Source organism: Lynx rufus, unplaced genomic scaffold (genome assembly GCF_022079265.1).
Source record: "Lynx rufus isolate CCGP_SWC_20201006 ecotype Redwood Valley unplaced genomic scaffold, mLynRuf1.p SCAF_4, whole genome shotgun sequence".
Taxonomy (NCBI): Eukaryota; Metazoa; Chordata; class Mammalia; order Carnivora; family Felidae; genus Lynx; species Lynx rufus.
In genome coordinates this window covers 51,454,757-51,472,372 of record NW_025814856.1, presented here as the reverse complement: position 1 = coordinate 51,472,372, position 17,616 = coordinate 51,454,757, and the positions used below count along the sequence as shown (strand labels likewise).

Here is a 17,616-nt window from a genome sequence, read left to right as displayed (position 1 = left end):
CTACATTCTCTCCAGTAAGAAGATGCAGAGAAACCAATTTTTGTCCTGATTTTTAAAAAACATGTAACGTGATCTTGATGACCTTTTCTAGTCTGACCTTTTTCTCCTGACTGCACCCTCTCTGCTTAAAGATTGTAGAGGCGGCTGGTGTTCTCACGCAGGATGGCCAAGGTGTGGGAGAGCGGCTGATCTTTGACCCTCGCAATCTCTCGGACCGTATGCAAGGCCAGGCCTGGGTGGGCATACTGGCAGAGGCTTTTGGGAACCTGGAAGACATCAAGCATTCAGAACATCACTGTGCCTTCTGTGCACAGTCATTACACAGATCCCCCTCCCCGTCCCTTCCCCAGCAAGGACCTCTTTGGGGCTGCCCTGTAGAGACCCCTTTACCTGCAGGTGCAGGGAGAGTCCTAGTCATGGGGGGCTCTGGGTGAGCAGGGTCCCACGCTTCCTTGGACTACCCTCTACAGGGTAGGGCTTTGCACTGCCTGGAAGAGAGTGGTTACCCTTCAGCTTCTCAGCCCCCTAGACTTTTGGTTCTGCAGAGAACAACAAGGAGACATCTACACAGCCAAGGGTGAAACCTGGAAGTCACTGGGGCTCTGGGCCTGCCAACCTTGCAAAGGTGACCGCCCCCCTCCCCCCATCCCCGCCTCAACTCAGCCTGATGACCCACCCCTACCTGTCGGGGCAGGAAGTAGGGAGCGTCCGTTTCCACAATGATTCTCTCCAGCGGGATCTGCTTCAGAGCTTCCCGGGCCTCCCAGGCCGAGGAGTAAGTCAGGACTGCTGTGAAGCCCACAGACATGTTGGGGAAGTGCTTCAGCAGAGGCTCGATGACTGGGTAGCTGCCAGTGAAGCAGTGCCTGGTAGGGGGGAGGGGAGGGTTTCCAGATCAGGGCCCCTCTCACAGCCCCCTTTGCAACAGCCCCCAACTGCCCCCAAGACACAGTGGCCCTTTCAAATGATTTTGTGTGGACAAATTCCCAGAAACACAAAGATTTCATCCAAGAGAAGGACTCCACGGTAGCCAGACGGGAACACCATGGTTCCAACAAGGTAAGACCCACGGTGACTCTCAGCGATCAAAGCTCAGCAGTTAGCCCATCACTGCGCCCAATCCCACGCAGCCACTCGAAGTGGCCACCACAGGGAATATCCAGCAGCAATATAGGGACAGGGTGCGCTTGTAACACGAGAAGAGAAACAGACTTAAAACCTGAGGCCCCTCCAAGATTACAGTTACAATAGGTAAAAAACTACGTCTCTGCAGCCAATGAACTGGAAGCAAACAAAAAAATGAAGATATCAGAGAGTGGGACTACAGGTCAATTTTCTCTGAATCTGTTATCCATTCATGTTCTTAAGGCACTGTTATATTGTTAACCAATCGGAAAATTCAGGGCTTCCTCCAGCCACAACACCTCGCTGAGCCGTCTTGGCCCTGGTTTACCTGTCCCCCATTAGACTTCCTTCAAAGCCATCCCCAAACAAAGCCATGAGAAGCCAACCAACCCACCCAAAAGGGCTGAGGGATGGTGCCTCATCTCTGGTGTGTGCTACAACAATCAGAGAGGTCGCCCTCTCCACTTGTGCACCTGAAAGGCGGCAGTCTAGCCTGATAATCCACTGCCTTCTGCTGCCTGTCAACACCTGGTTTGGGTTCTAGGCTCCGTTTTTTCAGTTAACCCATCTCACCCATCTTGAAAGAGCCAGCCCAGGCATTACCTCCTGGCCCCTTTCTAGCAAAGCTAAGCTAACAGCCCCTCTTCTGGCTCCCACAGCACCTTATGCACGACTCAGCCCTACTCTCTGCGGAAGTCACTTGCCAGCCTCCACAGCTGCTCCCAGGGACCCCAAGCCAAATGCCTAGGACAGGTAGGCATTGATCTCCCAGGTAGGAGATCAGGAGTTTACCACACTGAGCCCCTAGATACAATTCAGATTAAATGCATAGTGAAATTCAATGGCTAGAAAATGAACTTTCAAATTCAAAAAAGGAAAGAATTTCTTTTTTGGTGCCCTGGAATTATCTCTATTTTCTAAGTCACTGGACAACACAGTGATCTCTCCCCAGATGTAGGGCCTTCATCTCTGAGAGCTCAGACTCCACTGTAGCCTGCCACCAGGGACCGGGGTCACGAAAGCCCCTTTGTTGCTCAGAGGTGATTTAGGATATTAGTTCAAACCATATGAAATTGCCATTGTGTAAGTGAAAAATGGTCAAATATCAGAAATCTCACATGATTGAATCTAATACTTCATCTTTAGAAGGGATATTGTGTCACAAAGACCTGACAGGATCATCCTCTCCTCAGTGAGTTTTCCTTTTTCCAACTAATATCCTACACAGAAAGAAGTGTTCCTCTCATTTGCCCACCAAAGCTCCAGCCTTCTAACCTATGGATCTTGTAGTCTGAGGGTACAAATTTTTTCATGATGTTCAGCAGATCTTCGTCAGCTTCTCGGCAGTGGATCACCAAGGGCTTCTTCAGAGATACGGCCAGCTGCAGCTGTCTCTCAAACACCTGGGAGAAGGCACAGGGACACCTGTGGGTCAGAGCCACTCCAGAAGCCTGTTACCTCCACAACACCCAGAGCAGTGAGCACCTCCATCGTCCCCAATTCTGCAGACTACATAATGTATTATAATAACAGCTAACGCTTACTGGGTGCTGACTCACAGGTAGAGCTCAGAGCTCTTTAGGTGTATTCCTAAATACTCTTTAGGTGTATTCCTGTGATTCTCGCAAGCACCCTAAGGTAAGGTACTGTTGTTGGCCTGTCATGCAGTTGAAGAAGAGGAGGTTCCAAGAGAGGGCAAGAGATCCGCAGCTGGAAGCTGGAGCACCACAATCCACATCTGAACCCTGGCACTCCACAGAGCAACCACCATGCAATGCTTATGTGGGGTTGCAGGGCCAGGGCAGGGCTCAGGGACATCAAGTTAAATGTCCTTCCCCTCACCATACCCATCTCTACGCCTACCCCCAAGAGGTAATCCCCTTCCACGCAAGTTCCAAAGTTGTACGTGCATACACACACACACACACCCGCACAATGTGTGGATCTCAAAAGGTGCTCAAGTATTTGAAAGAATAAACTACCTATTTTCTCCAACTCACTTTCTTTACTCAACCAAAATCAGATATCCTTCTAGGTGAATACCTACTGATACACTACCTTTCATTTTTTTAACCTTTAAAAAACAACAACAAACTCTAGCCACTTTTAAATCACTAGTAAAATACACATATTGTTAAGAATTTAAATAAAAAAGGGGCTAGAACTTATCCTTTCCTCTAACAAGTTCAGCTTTAGAAGAACACGAGTATTAATTCATTATAAACAAATGACCTCATCTAAAACAATGTTTCCATGAGCTTTTTTTTTTTTTTTTTAACAGTGGAACAGAATTCATGTTTGCATTTTTAACATCAAAAAACTACTATTGGTAATTTGAGTCCTGTAATATTCACTTGAGAATGACATCTTCAAGTCCAACGCTTGGGCTTCCTCTTCTAACAGTGACAGTGAACCAATACCAATTCTGATGTCATTCTTGTTTAACCTGTGTTTTCAACAAAAGGAAAATGACCACAGACACCAAAATCTTAGAATGCTGGTAGAGTCTTCAAAGACGGTCTAGCCCTGTATCTACAGCTCGCTGGATCCCCTCCCCAACACAGCTGCCCTCCTTGGGTCCCTCCAGAAGCTAGAGGTCACAAGAGATTCAATTTCCAAGGCTTAATTCCTGCTTCTAAAAAATTGTTCATAAGGGCAAACTATAGCCTTAGGATAGAATACTACAAAGCTGTTATAAAAAGCCTATTTTTTTCAAAATATATTTGAAACCAGAACCTTTTCAGAAGTGGAAAAAATATTCAAAACTAATTTTTGTTTCCTAACTTCTTTTTTAAAAAGCATGGATATATGATTCTATGACAGGTTCTTGTTAGACATGCCATTTGTTCCTTGCAATTCTACAAGGGACAATAATACTAAAAATACAACATTTTGTAAAACATCCAAATTTCAAAAACAGGCAGATGGGAGAAGACGTGTTAGAAGGCAGGACCCTGTGGCTGGGATGGAGCTACCTAGAGCATTTGTCATCACCAGGAATCCAGCTGACAAACACCAGTAGGGAATCAAGTGGGGGGAAGCTACTGACCCAGCATAATTACTCTTCTTCTGCCTGTACGAGCTCTGGTTCTCCCACGGATCCATTATTTCCAGGAATTCCTGAGTCAATCAGTCTCTCCTAGGGGTGGCCCAGGCAGCTCTTGCATACTCAATTCCCCAGTAATTAATTTCAGCCAAACACAACTAGAGGCAAAAACCGCCTGGATCAGACAGCCCAGGTAGGGAAGGCCAGTCCACTCCCTCTGTCTTTTGAAACCAGATACCAAGAGATTCTGATAGTCATGCTAGCTGATGTGTGCAACTCATACCTGAACTATCCAGGAACTAACTCTTAGGAGTCAAATAGGCAGTTAAATCTACGAACACACAGATAAGCAAGGAAAAAGTTAACAGTGGTTCACTCTGAGTAGCAGGGTAACTATTGAATTTTCCGCCAATTCTTTTGCTTTCCTCTGTTTCCCAATCCTTCCAGAAAATACTAGGTAACAGAAACCAAGCTCTAATAACCAACCAGAGCTGGCACCCTATCACTTAGCCAGATACGGTTTCTTCCATCAGCTTATCTTCTTCCCTTCATAAGGTAAAATATTCATCAAGAACTTGTCAACCACTCTGCTTTTAGGTAAATCCAACTCCGTGCAGACATCTACCTATTGTAGCTGTTAGGTCCCACCACTTCTCACTTTGGTGCCTGAGTGTAGATTTACATCAAGAACAAGGCATCCACTTCCTCCGTCCAGCCTGGTGGTCGTCAGTGTTCTACAGAAATATTTTATCTTCCCCTCCCGCTGCCAGCTATGTGTTTCCTCTGAATCGCCATTTTCCAGTCATGAGTCCCCTCTCACCAAGCCAGATGATATCCACAGGATTTCATCACCCTCTGCTACACCTTCAAGATGTCTGTTGCGCGGCACGCCCTATGGGCCTCAACGTGCAGATCTGATACCATAGTAACTTTTTTTTTAATGTTTATTTATTTTTGAGAGACAGAGAGACAGAGCATGAGCAAGAGAGGCAGAGAGAGGGAGACACAGAATCCAAAGCAGGCTCCAGGCCCTGAGTTGTCAGCACAGAGCCCAACACTGGGCTCAAACTCACGAACCGTGAGATCATGACCTGAGCTGAAGGTGGACACTCAACCAACTGAGCTACGCAGGTGCCCCGTTACAATAACTTAATAAAGGGAAAAGTTACTGTGAAATACTTAGTACGTTTCTTGGCACATAGTAGGCATTCAATCAACCCCAGCTATACAATTAAACACAATACTCTTCTTCCCTCCAGTTGCCTTAATGCACACATTTCTCAATTGTTCCTCTTTCCATACCACACCTGCATTGAGCCAGGGAAACAAACCAGGAAAGCTGAATATTAAATATTCCTCACTTTCTTAAAAATCTGTTTTCTATGTCTTCAGATTTAGCTATTCTTCCATTCACTTTGGACTAGTTTATGACTGCCACAAGCCAGGAACTGCAAGCTTTCTAGTATTAGCGAAAAGAACTGTGGACACGCAAGAGGTTTGTGTAAGACAAACCTAATTCTGAACACAAACACTATTTACACTAGAAACTCACTAAAGTAAAAAAATGAAAACATTTGCACAAATAAAATCCCACCTGTCTGAAAATAGATCAAGTCAAAATCACCCTGTTCCAAATTTAGTAACCTTAGCAGGTCCTAGAAAACTCATTTTAAAGAAACCCTTTGGGAGCATCTGAACATCTGAAATCGTTTCTTATGTAAATTAACTCTTAAGCCTTGCACGCAAGTTGGTTGCCATGGACAACTGTATTCAAATTGGAATCTCTCTCCTAAAGGTGTATAAAGGTCTGAAGACTACCACACCTTCTCTAAACTTTCTCTTTGGTCAAGGGAAAACTAAGAAACCTCTGACTCTACAAGATTCCCTCTTAACTCACACCGTTAACCACAGATGCAAGTATCAATGGGGCACAGTATCAGTGCATGGCAGAGGTTGACCGAGCCGGGCAGGGACAGTGCTAAAGGGAAAGCTGGCTTGCTAAACTCTGCCCAGGCTGGCATCCACGAGCCCTCTCACCAAGGCCTGGAACGTACTGGGCATGCAGACCCAGCCTACCAGGCATCATCAGCACAAAGACAGCACACAACAAATTCTACAACAAATGCAACCTGGCAGTGTGAGCAGTGACAACGTGGGAGGGTCTTTCCTCTTGTCCTGCTCCTTCCCAAATCAGAAACTTCCACTGAAATACTCGAACCACCCTTCCTCTGGCAAATGTCTGTGCTCAAAAAAATACTTGGACAGGGGCAAGTACTAAGATGGGTAATAGTCGTCATCTCTGGCAGGATGGGAAATTCTCTTTACATGTTTTTATATTTTCAAAATATTCTGCTACTAACATACTTAACTTTAGAATCAGATTAAAAATACAGTTTGAACAAAATTGGTTGCCTCCCAAAAAGAGTAACAAATGTCCTGCCATATATATATATCATGCCATACGATGTCACAGAGTACCTATCCCCCTCTCCTACACAATCAAGTGTAAAGAAATAGTTGGTGAATCATGTGACAAGTAACATCTTGAGGGTCTGGACAAGAGCCATCACATTTTTAGGGGCTCTGAATTCTCTAGATACGAGAGCAGAGAAAGCTTTACTGTTGGGTTTCAACAACTGACAGAGGAAATAAAACTGTGAGCAAACTAAAGAGACCCTCATTACCTTGTGCTGTTCTGGGACAGGCGTGGTGCACTTATACGAGTAATCCAAGCCCATTTCCCCAAATGCCACAGCCTTGGGGTGCCTTAAGGCTTGCAAAAGATTTCTTTCTTGACTCTCACTGTAGTAACGTGCAAAATGAGGATGACAGCCAAAGGCCCCCCAAACCAGATCCTCTTTCAAGAGCTCCTCCCACAGGCAATCAGTCAGTGTCCGAGGATCACAGAAGTCAGAGATGCAGCCCTGAAACTCCTTAGGGAAGGAGCTGCTATAAATTTTTCTGAACTTGGTAAAGGACCCTTTGAAAGACAACTTGGAATACAGCATGTCCAGGTGACAGTGGGTATCGATGAAACCCTCTTCTAGGCCTGACCCCCGATGGCTCCTTGGCAGGGAGCCGGATGTGTGGCCTCCGCAGGGACGTGGTGCCATCTCCTCCTGGAGTGCTCTTTTCTCCTTCACCTCTTCTTCCGAGCTTCTGGAGAAATGAAATGAACGGGAGTTCTGGGATGTGCCTTCCTCTGTTGCCTCCTGGTCTCTGGAAGTATTCTGGGAAGTCGCTGCAGAGTTAGGGGGACAATCACTCAGGAGGCCCCGGTTGCTCCGCCCTGCCTGCAGCGTGTCACTGCCGGCGCCCACAGAGGGGTAGCCGCAAGGCTTGGGGCTGCTGGTCCAATAGCTGGCGTAGTCACACCACGGACTACTGTACAAATGAGCCGGGTACATGACATAGTCAGTGGGGAAGGCAGAAGGCTCTGGAACTGTGGAGGGTTTCAGCGAGCCGGGCTCCTCCTGAGAGAATCGGACTGTGGAGACTTCGTCTACATCAGACCAGTCACTTCCTGAAGAGGTGCGCTCTATCACCACCTCCCTTTCTTTAGGCTGCAGAAAAGAAAACAAACAACGGGTGAGCCCTCCTGTGTGAATGAAGACAGCCTCTCACACACTGTCATCAGCAGAACATAAACTCTGGCTTGTCTTTCTGGCCAGAGTGAAGGCTTTGCATTGGCTTACTTTCTGCCTGGTTTCCTTGTAATTTCCAGAATGTGAGCCAGGTTACAGCTATAAGCAGTCATATCAGGTTCAGGAAAACAACTGTGACCACAGTCTTAGAATACCATCCCTAAAGGGGATGCTATTCCTGCACTCCCTTTCTGAATGATCCCTTTGGAGAAAATCTGCTCTCTAGAACACCTGGTGTGCTGGGGATTTTAGAGAAAAGCAGCACCCAGCAGGTCTCATCTCTAACGTGTCTCCAATACACTCCAAATGCAAACCGCACAGTCAAGATGGGTTTAAGATGTATCTGCAAATGCTTTTAACACTACTCCCCATCGAGAGGTGGGGTTTGTGACCCCTCCCTTCCCCTCAAACCTAAGGCAACCTAGTGACTCACAGGAGAACACTCAGGAGAGCACAGCAGGAGGGACACTGGACAACTTCCAAGGCTAGGTCAGAACAGCCTTGCAGCTTCCCCTCTGTTCTGACAGCTTGCTCCTCCCAGGGAAGCCAGCCACCATAGAAGAGGCCAGAACACCGAGACCATACGCTAGAGAGGTCCCATGTAGGTGCCAGCATCAACTGCCAGCCACATGAGCAAGCACCTTGCCCGTCCAGCCCTGATGAACTTTCGGAATGCAGGCCTCCCAAGAACTGCATCAGAAGCACATGACAGACCACCACCTCCACCCCCAAGCAAGACCTGCCTTGTCCGGACCTTTCTGAATTCCTCACTCACAAAACTGAGAGCAAAGTAAAACATTTAGTTTCAGCCACTACATGGCAATGGTTAAGTGGATCACATTACATTAAATCAATTTAGCTTTGCCTAAAACAGAAGTCCCGAAGGTCATGAATTTTTGGTTTCTTCACTCATATCTTCCAAACACTTACAACAGTGCCTAGCATACCGTGCTCACAAATATTTGATGAATTAATTTGTAGAATAAATGGGGCAATGGTTCCTGAACTTAGCTTCAAATTGGAACCAACTGGGGGCTTTTTAAGGCTACCCCACCCTAAGATATTTTAATTCAACAGGGTCCCAAAGAATCCGTATTTAATTCTCCATGTCACTTTTATACAAATCAGGTTTGAGAAATACAGTAAACACATAGATCTCAACTCATGCCAAAAAGACTGTTCCTAGTTTCTTTTAGTTAACGAAGCCATCTATACCCTCCAGGACCAGTCAGCTTGAGCAGCAAAACACACTTTACAAAGTGTTTTCCTAAAAATACTTGTATAAGCAAATACAAATCACAGAACAAAAAATTTATTCTAAAGAAGCCTGATGAATAAATTGATTACCTCCTTAAAATGGAAAAGAAATCTTTTTTTGTTTCTACTGCGGATACTAATCTTCCATACCTCTACCCACACTCCAAAAGGAAACAAAATGGTCACATTTTATTGGTCACAAAAATGTTAATGAATTACAAACTTCCCATAGGATACTTTCCCACTTTAGATTTTCTTCTTGCTACTCCTTTCCTGAGTAACAGAAATATCCAAACAAGAACCTTTTCTAGGAGTGCCTGGGTTGCTCAGTCAGTTAAGTGTCTGGCTTCCACTCAGGTTACAATCTCACGGTTCGTAAATTCAAGCCCTGCATCAGGCTCTGTGCTGACAGTTCAGAGCCTGGAGCCTGCTTCAGATTCTGTGTCTTCCTTTCTCTTCGCCCCTCCCCTGCTCATGCTCTGTCTCTCTCTCTCTCTCAAAAATAAACATTAAAAAAAAAATCTTTTTAAAAAAATAATATTTTCTAAGATACAAGATCACCTAAATTGCAGCACATTTAACATTTAATCTGAACTCCTGAAGGTGGGTGACAGGCAACTGGGTGATTTGTTACACTAATCTATTTACTTTGAATATGCTTGAAATTTCCCATAAAAGGTTTTTCAGGGGAGTCTGACTGGCTCAGTCAGTGGAGTGTGTGACTCTTGATGTCAGGGTTGCAAGTTCAAGCTCCACAATGGACACAGAGTTTACTTAAAAAAAAAAAAAAAAAAGTTTTCTACAAGTTAATCTCTAAGGGAGAATAATCCCTCAAAAACCATCTTACTTATGGTGGAAATGTCCACCAACGTAGACAATAAAAACTTGCAGTCTTGCTAGAGCTGGACAAGTTTTTTTTTTTTCCTTTTTTCCACTAAGACACACTAGAATCATTACTTTTGTATATGTGCACTTGAAAGTTAAAACCATTCTCAGATGCAATTAACATCTTTGCAATCCAGCTCTTTAAAGTTATTCTGCCATTTCTTTAAATAACTAATCTGATTAAAATTACAAAAAGCACCTGAACAGAAGGTAAGGTTTTTATCCCCGAAGATGACCCCTCAGAAAGGGGGCATTTTATATGCTAGTTCTTACAAAGTCTCCTGTATTGCAAGATGTACATTCTTTTATGTGAGGAGGACAAATGACCCCAAACAGACCTCAACCAAGCTAATGTTGGATGCTTATAGGAAGGTTCCCTAAATTCATTTCTTAAAAATAGAGGGATGGGGTTAAGCAAAGAGATGTACCAGATTTAATAATCATTTCTGGAGGATATGACCTCACAGTTTGCCCAACGTCATTTTCAACAAACCTTTTAAAAAGCACTTTTTTTTTATTTTTTTTTTATTTTTTTTTTTTTAATTTTTTAACGTTTACTTATTACTGAGAGAGAGACCCACGGAGCATGAGCAGGGAAGGGGCAGACAGAGGGGAAAACACAGAATTTGAAGCAGGCTCCAGGTTCCAAGCTGTCAGCATGGAGCCCGACGCGGGGCTCGGGCTCACAAACTGTGAGATCATGACCTGAGCCGAAGTCGGTCACTCAACCAACTGAGCCACCCAGGGGCCCCGCACTTTTTGTTTTTTTAAATATCACTCTTGGGACACCTGGGTGGCTCAGTCGGTTGGGCGTCCGACTTCAGCTCAGGTCATGATCTTGCTGTCTGTGAGTTCGAGCCCCGCATCGGGCTCCGTGCTGACAACTCAGAGCCTGGAGCCTGCTTCAGATTTTGTGTCTCCCTCTCTCTCTGTCCCTCCCCCGCTTACACTCTGTCTCTCTCTCTCAGAAATAAACATTTAAAAAAAATTTTTTTTTAATTATCACTCTTAAAAAGCAGTATGGTAAATGATTGCACATAAAGAGACATTGGGAAAATACTTGAGGAGCACCTGGGTGGCTCAGTCGGTTAAGCATCCGACTTTGGCTCAGGTCATGATCTCTCAGTTCATGAGTTCAAGCCCCGCATCAGGCTTTGTGAGGAGAGCTCATAGCCTGGAGCCTGCTTCAGATTCTGTGTCTCCCTTCTATCTGACCCTCCCCCCCAAAAAAATAAATAAAAACATTAAAACAAACAAACAAACATCAATGCCCATCTCAGACCTCCTGAGTCAGATTTTCCATTCTTATTATCAGGGAAGTTCAGGAAATCACACTACTTGACTCAAAAAGTAACTCCAGTGACAGCAAAGACCATGTCAAAGACATGTGCAAAGGTTCAATAAAATTTAATGAAATGAGTGAGTGGGAAAAATAGCAGAGTGGGGAAAACATATGAATTTGAAAATGCAAGTGTAACTACAAATACATACCATAAACAGACTTATGATTACGTGATCTAAGTTCCTGAAAGGCTTAGTCAAGTTGGCCAAGAAAAGGTTTTTGCGTTTTCTTAAGAAAATGGAAGGTTACCTCTATTGAAGATTGCCTTAGGTTCACACAAATATGGTAAAATTTAAAGTTACATACTGAGGTCCTACTATACACTTAGTCACTGAGCAAAGCGTTTTCATGTATCAGTTCAGCAAACTGTGACCCATAAGCCAAATCCAATGCACTCCCTGTTGGTGTAAACAAAGTTTTACTGAACAGTCAGGCCTGTGCACTTAAATACCGTCTCTGTTTTCATGCTTCTACAGCAAAACTGAATAGTTCCAACGCAGGCCACATAGTTCACAACACCTAAGATATGACCTGACCCTTTACAAAATAAGTCTGCTGATCCTTTTGTTTAACCATGATAAGATTTCAAGAACTGTGACTTTTACACAGATGAAACTGGGGCTCAAAGAGGTTGAGCGGCTTTCTCATGATCACAGTTCAGGTGGCCAAGGTATGACCCCTTATTACCTGATCCCAACACTCAGTGCTTACCTACCATTTCATGCCTCCTCCAAATGCATACTTAACAAAGACAATCTAAATGTCCTGCCTGACAAATAGAAGTCTGGGTAAGTTTGGAAAGTTCATCCATACAAAGGAATTTCAGGCGGCCCAACAAGATCATGATCAACATCAGACAGGAAACGCAGCCATTATATAGTTAGTAGAAAAAGTAGGTTATAAAACATATTGTTCTTGAGATTTCCAGTTAAATATAGCACATGTGGTTTTTGTCCTTCCTGCCAAAAAACCCTTTGAAAATTATAGGAAATGACTTGAAAAGACATAAACCTACAAAGAGAAAGCATATAGAATAAACGGCAAAGCTAATTACACAAAAATCAGCCGCTAGAAAGCAGACAGATGAACAGTTATCAGATAAGCAGATCAGAGACAGCCAAAACCTAAGCCTGCAGTGAGAAAAACCCAGGGTGAGCCACAGTACAGGACCCCCAAAAGACTCAGTTGGAAGTATTCGACCTCTGAAAATGAAGGTAAAGCTGGAGATGAAAAAAGGAGAATGAGTTGGAATCTGTGATGTTAGGTCCCCAGATCCCTCCTCTCATCCTGTGCAGGTGGGTCTGCCCTTTCTCCACCCAGCAAAAGACTAAGGTTCATACTTGGAAAAGTTGAGCCAAGGAGATTATGGAATAATCAGGGACAATGGACACACAATCAAGGGTGAGGGACCATCGCACGTTAGACAGTTGACAACCCAGGTACCTCCCTCACCCTGACTCCCAGAACAGCAGCAGCCAGATGTATATCTCCTAGGTGGAGGAATAGAGCATTTCCCCTGGGGGACACTGAGCAGCCTGTGAACAGCAAGCCACAGATCCAGTTGGGACCCCCACAAAATTACCCAATGTCATCACTCTATGTTGAAGCCAACACTTAGGACTTCCAATCAGCTTTTGAAAGCTCCATCTTTAAATATGAACAGACAGCCAACACATCCCAGGAGAGCTCTACCACAAAAGATAGAAACCAAAATACTTGGAAAAAAATAAGAAGGAAACTCAGTGGAAAAAGTAGTGCAGAAAGCAGAAGAAAACTCAAAACAAACCTATAATATTCTCAAAGAGACAAGGCATGATAATCTCAAACAATAATAGGATGCTCTAAAAAAGGAATACTCAAAACATTAAACTAGTGTTCCTACAAATTAAGTATGTCAGGGGCGCCTGAGTGGCTCAGTCGGTTAAGTGTCCAACTTCAGCTCAGGTCATGATCTCATGGCTCCTGAGTTTGAGCCCCATATTGGGCTCTATGCTGACAGCTCAGAGCCTGGAGTCTGCTTTGGATTCTGTGTCTCCCTCTCTCTCTGCCCTTCCCTGCTCACGCTCTGTCGCTCTGTCTCTCTCTCTCTCAACAATAAACACTTAAAAATTTTTAAAAAACCAAGACATTAAGTATGTCAAAAATGGGGGGGGGGCAGGCAGTATTATATTCACCTACCTTAATTACTCACAAAGAAAGCAAAAATGAAAGGAAACAGGAAAAGGGGGAATTCTAAGGCAACAACTAAGGCAAGTACAGGGAAGAAGAAAACTGAGATTACTTATTTTGACAATACTGAGGAGAATTTTATGGCACTAGCAGTTTGGGGATGAATTAGTGACAGGTATGAAGAAAACTAAAGGGAAAAAACAAGGCAGTGATGCTCTCAAAGGAAGATAAACTTTTTGTAAGAATGTAATCAGGGGCGCCCGGGTGGCTCAGGTCATGATCTCATGGTTTATGGGTTCAAGCCCTGCATCGGGCTCTGTGCTGATAGCTCAGAGTCGGAAACCTGCTTCAGATTCTGTTTCCCTCTCTCCCCGCCCCTCCCCTGCTCACACTCTGCCTCTCTCAAAAATAAACAATAAAACAAAACAAAAAATGTAATCAGAGTATATTAGATGATTCGGGCTAGGAACATGGGAATAACAATAGATTTAGCCAGAAATTGTACGACAACAACACAGGGAGCTGCAAGGAGAAGAGGTAACAGGTTCATGGGTGTGGTGGTGCCGAAGTTAGCGCAGCAAACTAAATTCTCGTCTTCTGCATAGCACGTCCATAGATGTCTACAACTAGAAAATGAATACACAGCGCAAGATCACTGAGAAATATGGAGATACTAGAAGAAAGAGTTAAAGAGATTCAAGGAGGGGCACCTGGGTGGCGCAGTCGGTTAAGCGTCCGACTTCAGCCAGGTCACGATCTCGCGGTCTGTGAGTTCGAGCCCCGCGTCGGGCTCTGGGCTGATGGCTCAGAGCCTGGAGCCTGTTTCTGATTCTGTGTCTCCCTCTGTCTCTGCCCCTCGCCCGTTCATGCTCTGTCTCTCTCTGTCCCAAAAATAAATAAACGTTGAAAAAAAAAATTAAAAAAAAAAAAAAAAAAGAGATTCAAGGAGCTGCTACTCAAGAGACGTAAGTTAAGGGTAAGTAGAGATGGGTACAACAGAGGAATGCTTTTCCCCCCACTTATAAACTGTGTTAAAAATTGCTAGTGTCCCTCCAATACCATTCTTTCCTTCAAGAGCAATAAAGGTGATCTGGGTGTAAATCTCCCAGATGAAAGTTAATTTTCCAGAGTCTCTTGCAGCTAGGCATTGGCCAGGATTCTAGATTCGTGTCAATAGATAAAAGCAGAAATGATGTGGACAACTTCTGAGCCAAGTTCTTAAAAGAGAGGGAGTGTACTTTCCTCTGCTCTTCTCCCCTTCCTACTGGCTAGAATGTCAATGTAATGTACTCAGGGTCCCTTCAGAGTAGCCAACTCAGATCACAGACGGAAACTGAGCTGAGGGAGCAGGGCATCAAGACAGAGGGCACCAGTGTCCCTGAAACTATGAAGCCATTCTTCTGAAGCCAAGTTTCTATTTTCTTTAAGCCATTATCCATTTTGTTAGGGCAGGCACACACATCCTAACAAACATAAAGTCTACATTTAAAAAAAAAAGAAAAAAAGGTTGGGGGGTGCCTAGCTGGCTCAGTTGGTGGAGCATACAACTCCTGCTCTCAGGGTTGCGAGTTTGAGCCCCAAGTTTGGTGCAGCGATTACTTAAAAATAAAATCTTAAAGAAAGAAAACTCAGCACTGTATTGAGACTTCTTAGAAACTCTGGAAGTATTTTAGAAGAGAATCATCAATTTGTCCTGGAATCCTGGGTAAGTCAAGTGCTGCTTTTAACGAAGAACACCTAGGATCAAACTACAAAGGCCAAATAACATAAAATCAAGAGAACTAAAAACCTAATGCTTGGTGTAAGCTCAACTCACCTTCTGGCTTTCTAAATGAGAGTCAGAGTCATCCAAAAACTCCAGAGGTGGAGAATGCTTGTCAATGACTGTCCTTCGGTCACCAGGTGTCTCCTCGCTGGGTTTCTCCTGAGGGTCTATCACCACTCTCCTGTCGCAAAAGCTGGTCCTCTCCAGCACAGCCTTTTCCTCCTCTGCTCTTACCTCTGGGGCTGACTCTTTCCCTTTCTGAGGAGGAGACACAGTGGCACTCCTGGCTGGCCCTTCTCCATGGCTGGGACGCTCCCTTGTGTTTGGTGTGGCCCTAGTGGAAGCCTCTCCCTTCCTTTTTGGCATCGACTTTCCCAAGATGCCCTGGATAGCCTTCAGGTAGATCATTGTAGAGCCTTGGTCTCGAAACCTATCCCTCTTCCTTTTCTGGACCTTGTTTGGTTCCTCAATTGTGTCATTCTGACCCTCAGCTTCGGCTGCAAATTCAGAGTTTGTGGAGTTACGAGAACTATCTTTCGAATCAACCTGGAAGGGGAAAAAAAAAAAAAATCACAGATCATGAAAGGGTTGTCCCAAGGGCGATTTCATATAGCAAGGACTCAGCAAATCATAAATCAGTGGTGGCTGCACCAATCATAGGCAAAGTGACAGTGGCTAAGACAAAGATTCTCTCCTGGAGGTGGTTTCCATCCCAACCTATTGAGAAGTACCACTGTAAAAGGGCCTGAATTGCTGCCATTTCTTACTATTCACTTTCTACCGCTCATTAGATCATACGCTCATACTGTAGGGGGCAGGAATGAACTGAGAGATAAACAGTCTAAAAACACTAGAATGTAAGTTCCTTAAGGCCAAGGACTACCACCAAACACTTCAGAACACACATACACAAAAGAGAACCCCAAAATTTCAGCAATAAAAGGGTCAATTAACCCAATCCCACATCTAAGAGTCCAAGAGACCTAAGGACCCAGGGAGCAATAGACTCCAATCTCCCAAGTCCTGAGGGCAGGGTGTAAGCCTTACTGAAATTCTCTGCAAACTCCTTCCCCCAAATCAAAACCTTGGTGCTGGGAGGTGTCTCGTCTCCCAGAGAATGCACCAGGGTCAGTCCAGAGACTATAACTACCCCCGACCTCAAATCTCCTCAGAGACACAGGTCAAGTCTCAGTCCCTTCTTTCCTTCCCCTCAGCACTCACTCATTCCAGGAGCTACACTATTTGTTCTCAATGTTAATTTACTGTGAAATGCATCCAGTCTAATCCCAGCCTGGGGTAAGAACACTCAACACATCTTCCTCTAGAATCATCTCAAAAGCAATGAAGTCCAAACCTTCCCAGCCAGGACCTAGATTGACCATTATCCCAAGGCCTTCTATAGTCCCTACAACTTGTTCTAATTCATTTGCATTAAATTCCTCTCAAATATATAGACAGAGAGAGAACTCCACACTAAGATCGCTGATACTTTTTCTCTACTGTCCATCAGGAAGCGAGTGGTTACATAAAGAGGCTTACCCTCTTATTTTACACACCTCTCATATTATTTGAACTCTTTCCAGGAAGCACATATCATCTTTGGTTGTTGTCTGTTTTTTTTTAAGGCTTTTGAAATATATAAATCTAGACACTAACATGGCATGCTATTTTTTTTACTAGCAGTACTCAAATTGTTGGCATCTACTAGCTTTGACGAAATGGACGGGAAAGGTGGTTTTTACTTTCATTTTGAACCTCTGAATTTTCTAACATGGTAAACATTTTTTTTTTCAACGTTTATTTATTTTTGGGACAGAGAGAGACAGAGCATGAACGTGGGAGGGGCAGACAGAGAGGGAGACACAGAATCGGAAACAGGCTCCAGGCTCTGAGCCATCAGCCCAGAGCCCGACGCGGGGCTCGAACTCACGGACCGCGAGATCGTGACCTGGCTGAAGTCGGACGCTTAACCGACTGCGCCACCCAGGCGCCCCAAACATTTTTTTTTTTTTTAATTGTCTCGGGGATTATCTGGGAAAGGAGATTATAAACCATTTTTTTGGTACCTTTCCTTATTTGAGAAAATCTAACAAATATTAAAAATGAACTTGGAGGTTCCCTGGGCTTGCTTTACAGGGCACAGCCACAACTTCCTAGCCTGCTTCTCCACCACCCGCATCTCTACCACCAACCACCTGCCAGCCTCCAGCATCCCCGTCACACCCTCTTACATACCTTTATAGGCAATTCTAATCTCCTTTGCTTGGAATACCCTTGCCTTAGTATTCATTTCACATTTCACAAACTACTATTCATCCTGGAAGGCTCCAAATCCCTTCTTTGACTTCTCTACCTCTCCCTGGGCCATGAGCTACCCCTCTCC

General features: G+C 44.4%; 1 protein-coding gene across 2 annotated transcripts in view; it reads right to left on the bottom strand.

The window, feature by feature from the left end:
• The window catches only part of TATDN2 (TatD DNase domain containing 2), a 28,404-nt gene that overhangs the window by 4,149 nt on the left and 6,639 nt on the right, over window positions 1-17,616 (bottom strand). Inside the window, exons 3-8 of one of the 2 annotated variants that reach the window (XR_006965145.1) lie at window positions 15,285-15,779; window positions 6,856-7,734; window positions 2,401-2,528; window positions 683-866; window positions 391-488; window positions 176-266 (exon numbers count right to left, since the gene is read on the bottom strand). Coding sequence is in view for 1 of the 2 variants with exons in the window: in XM_047096003.1 (XP_046951959.1) it covers window positions 126-266; window positions 683-866; window positions 2,401-2,528; window positions 6,856-7,734; window positions 15,285-15,779 (1,827 nt within the window). In the remaining variant the exon portion in view is untranslated. Of the gene's footprint in view, window positions 1-97; window positions 267-390; window positions 489-682; window positions 867-2,400; window positions 2,529-6,855; window positions 7,735-15,284; window positions 15,780-17,616 lie in introns of those variants that run through there. The other variant, XM_047096003.1, reaches the window with a different exon arrangement.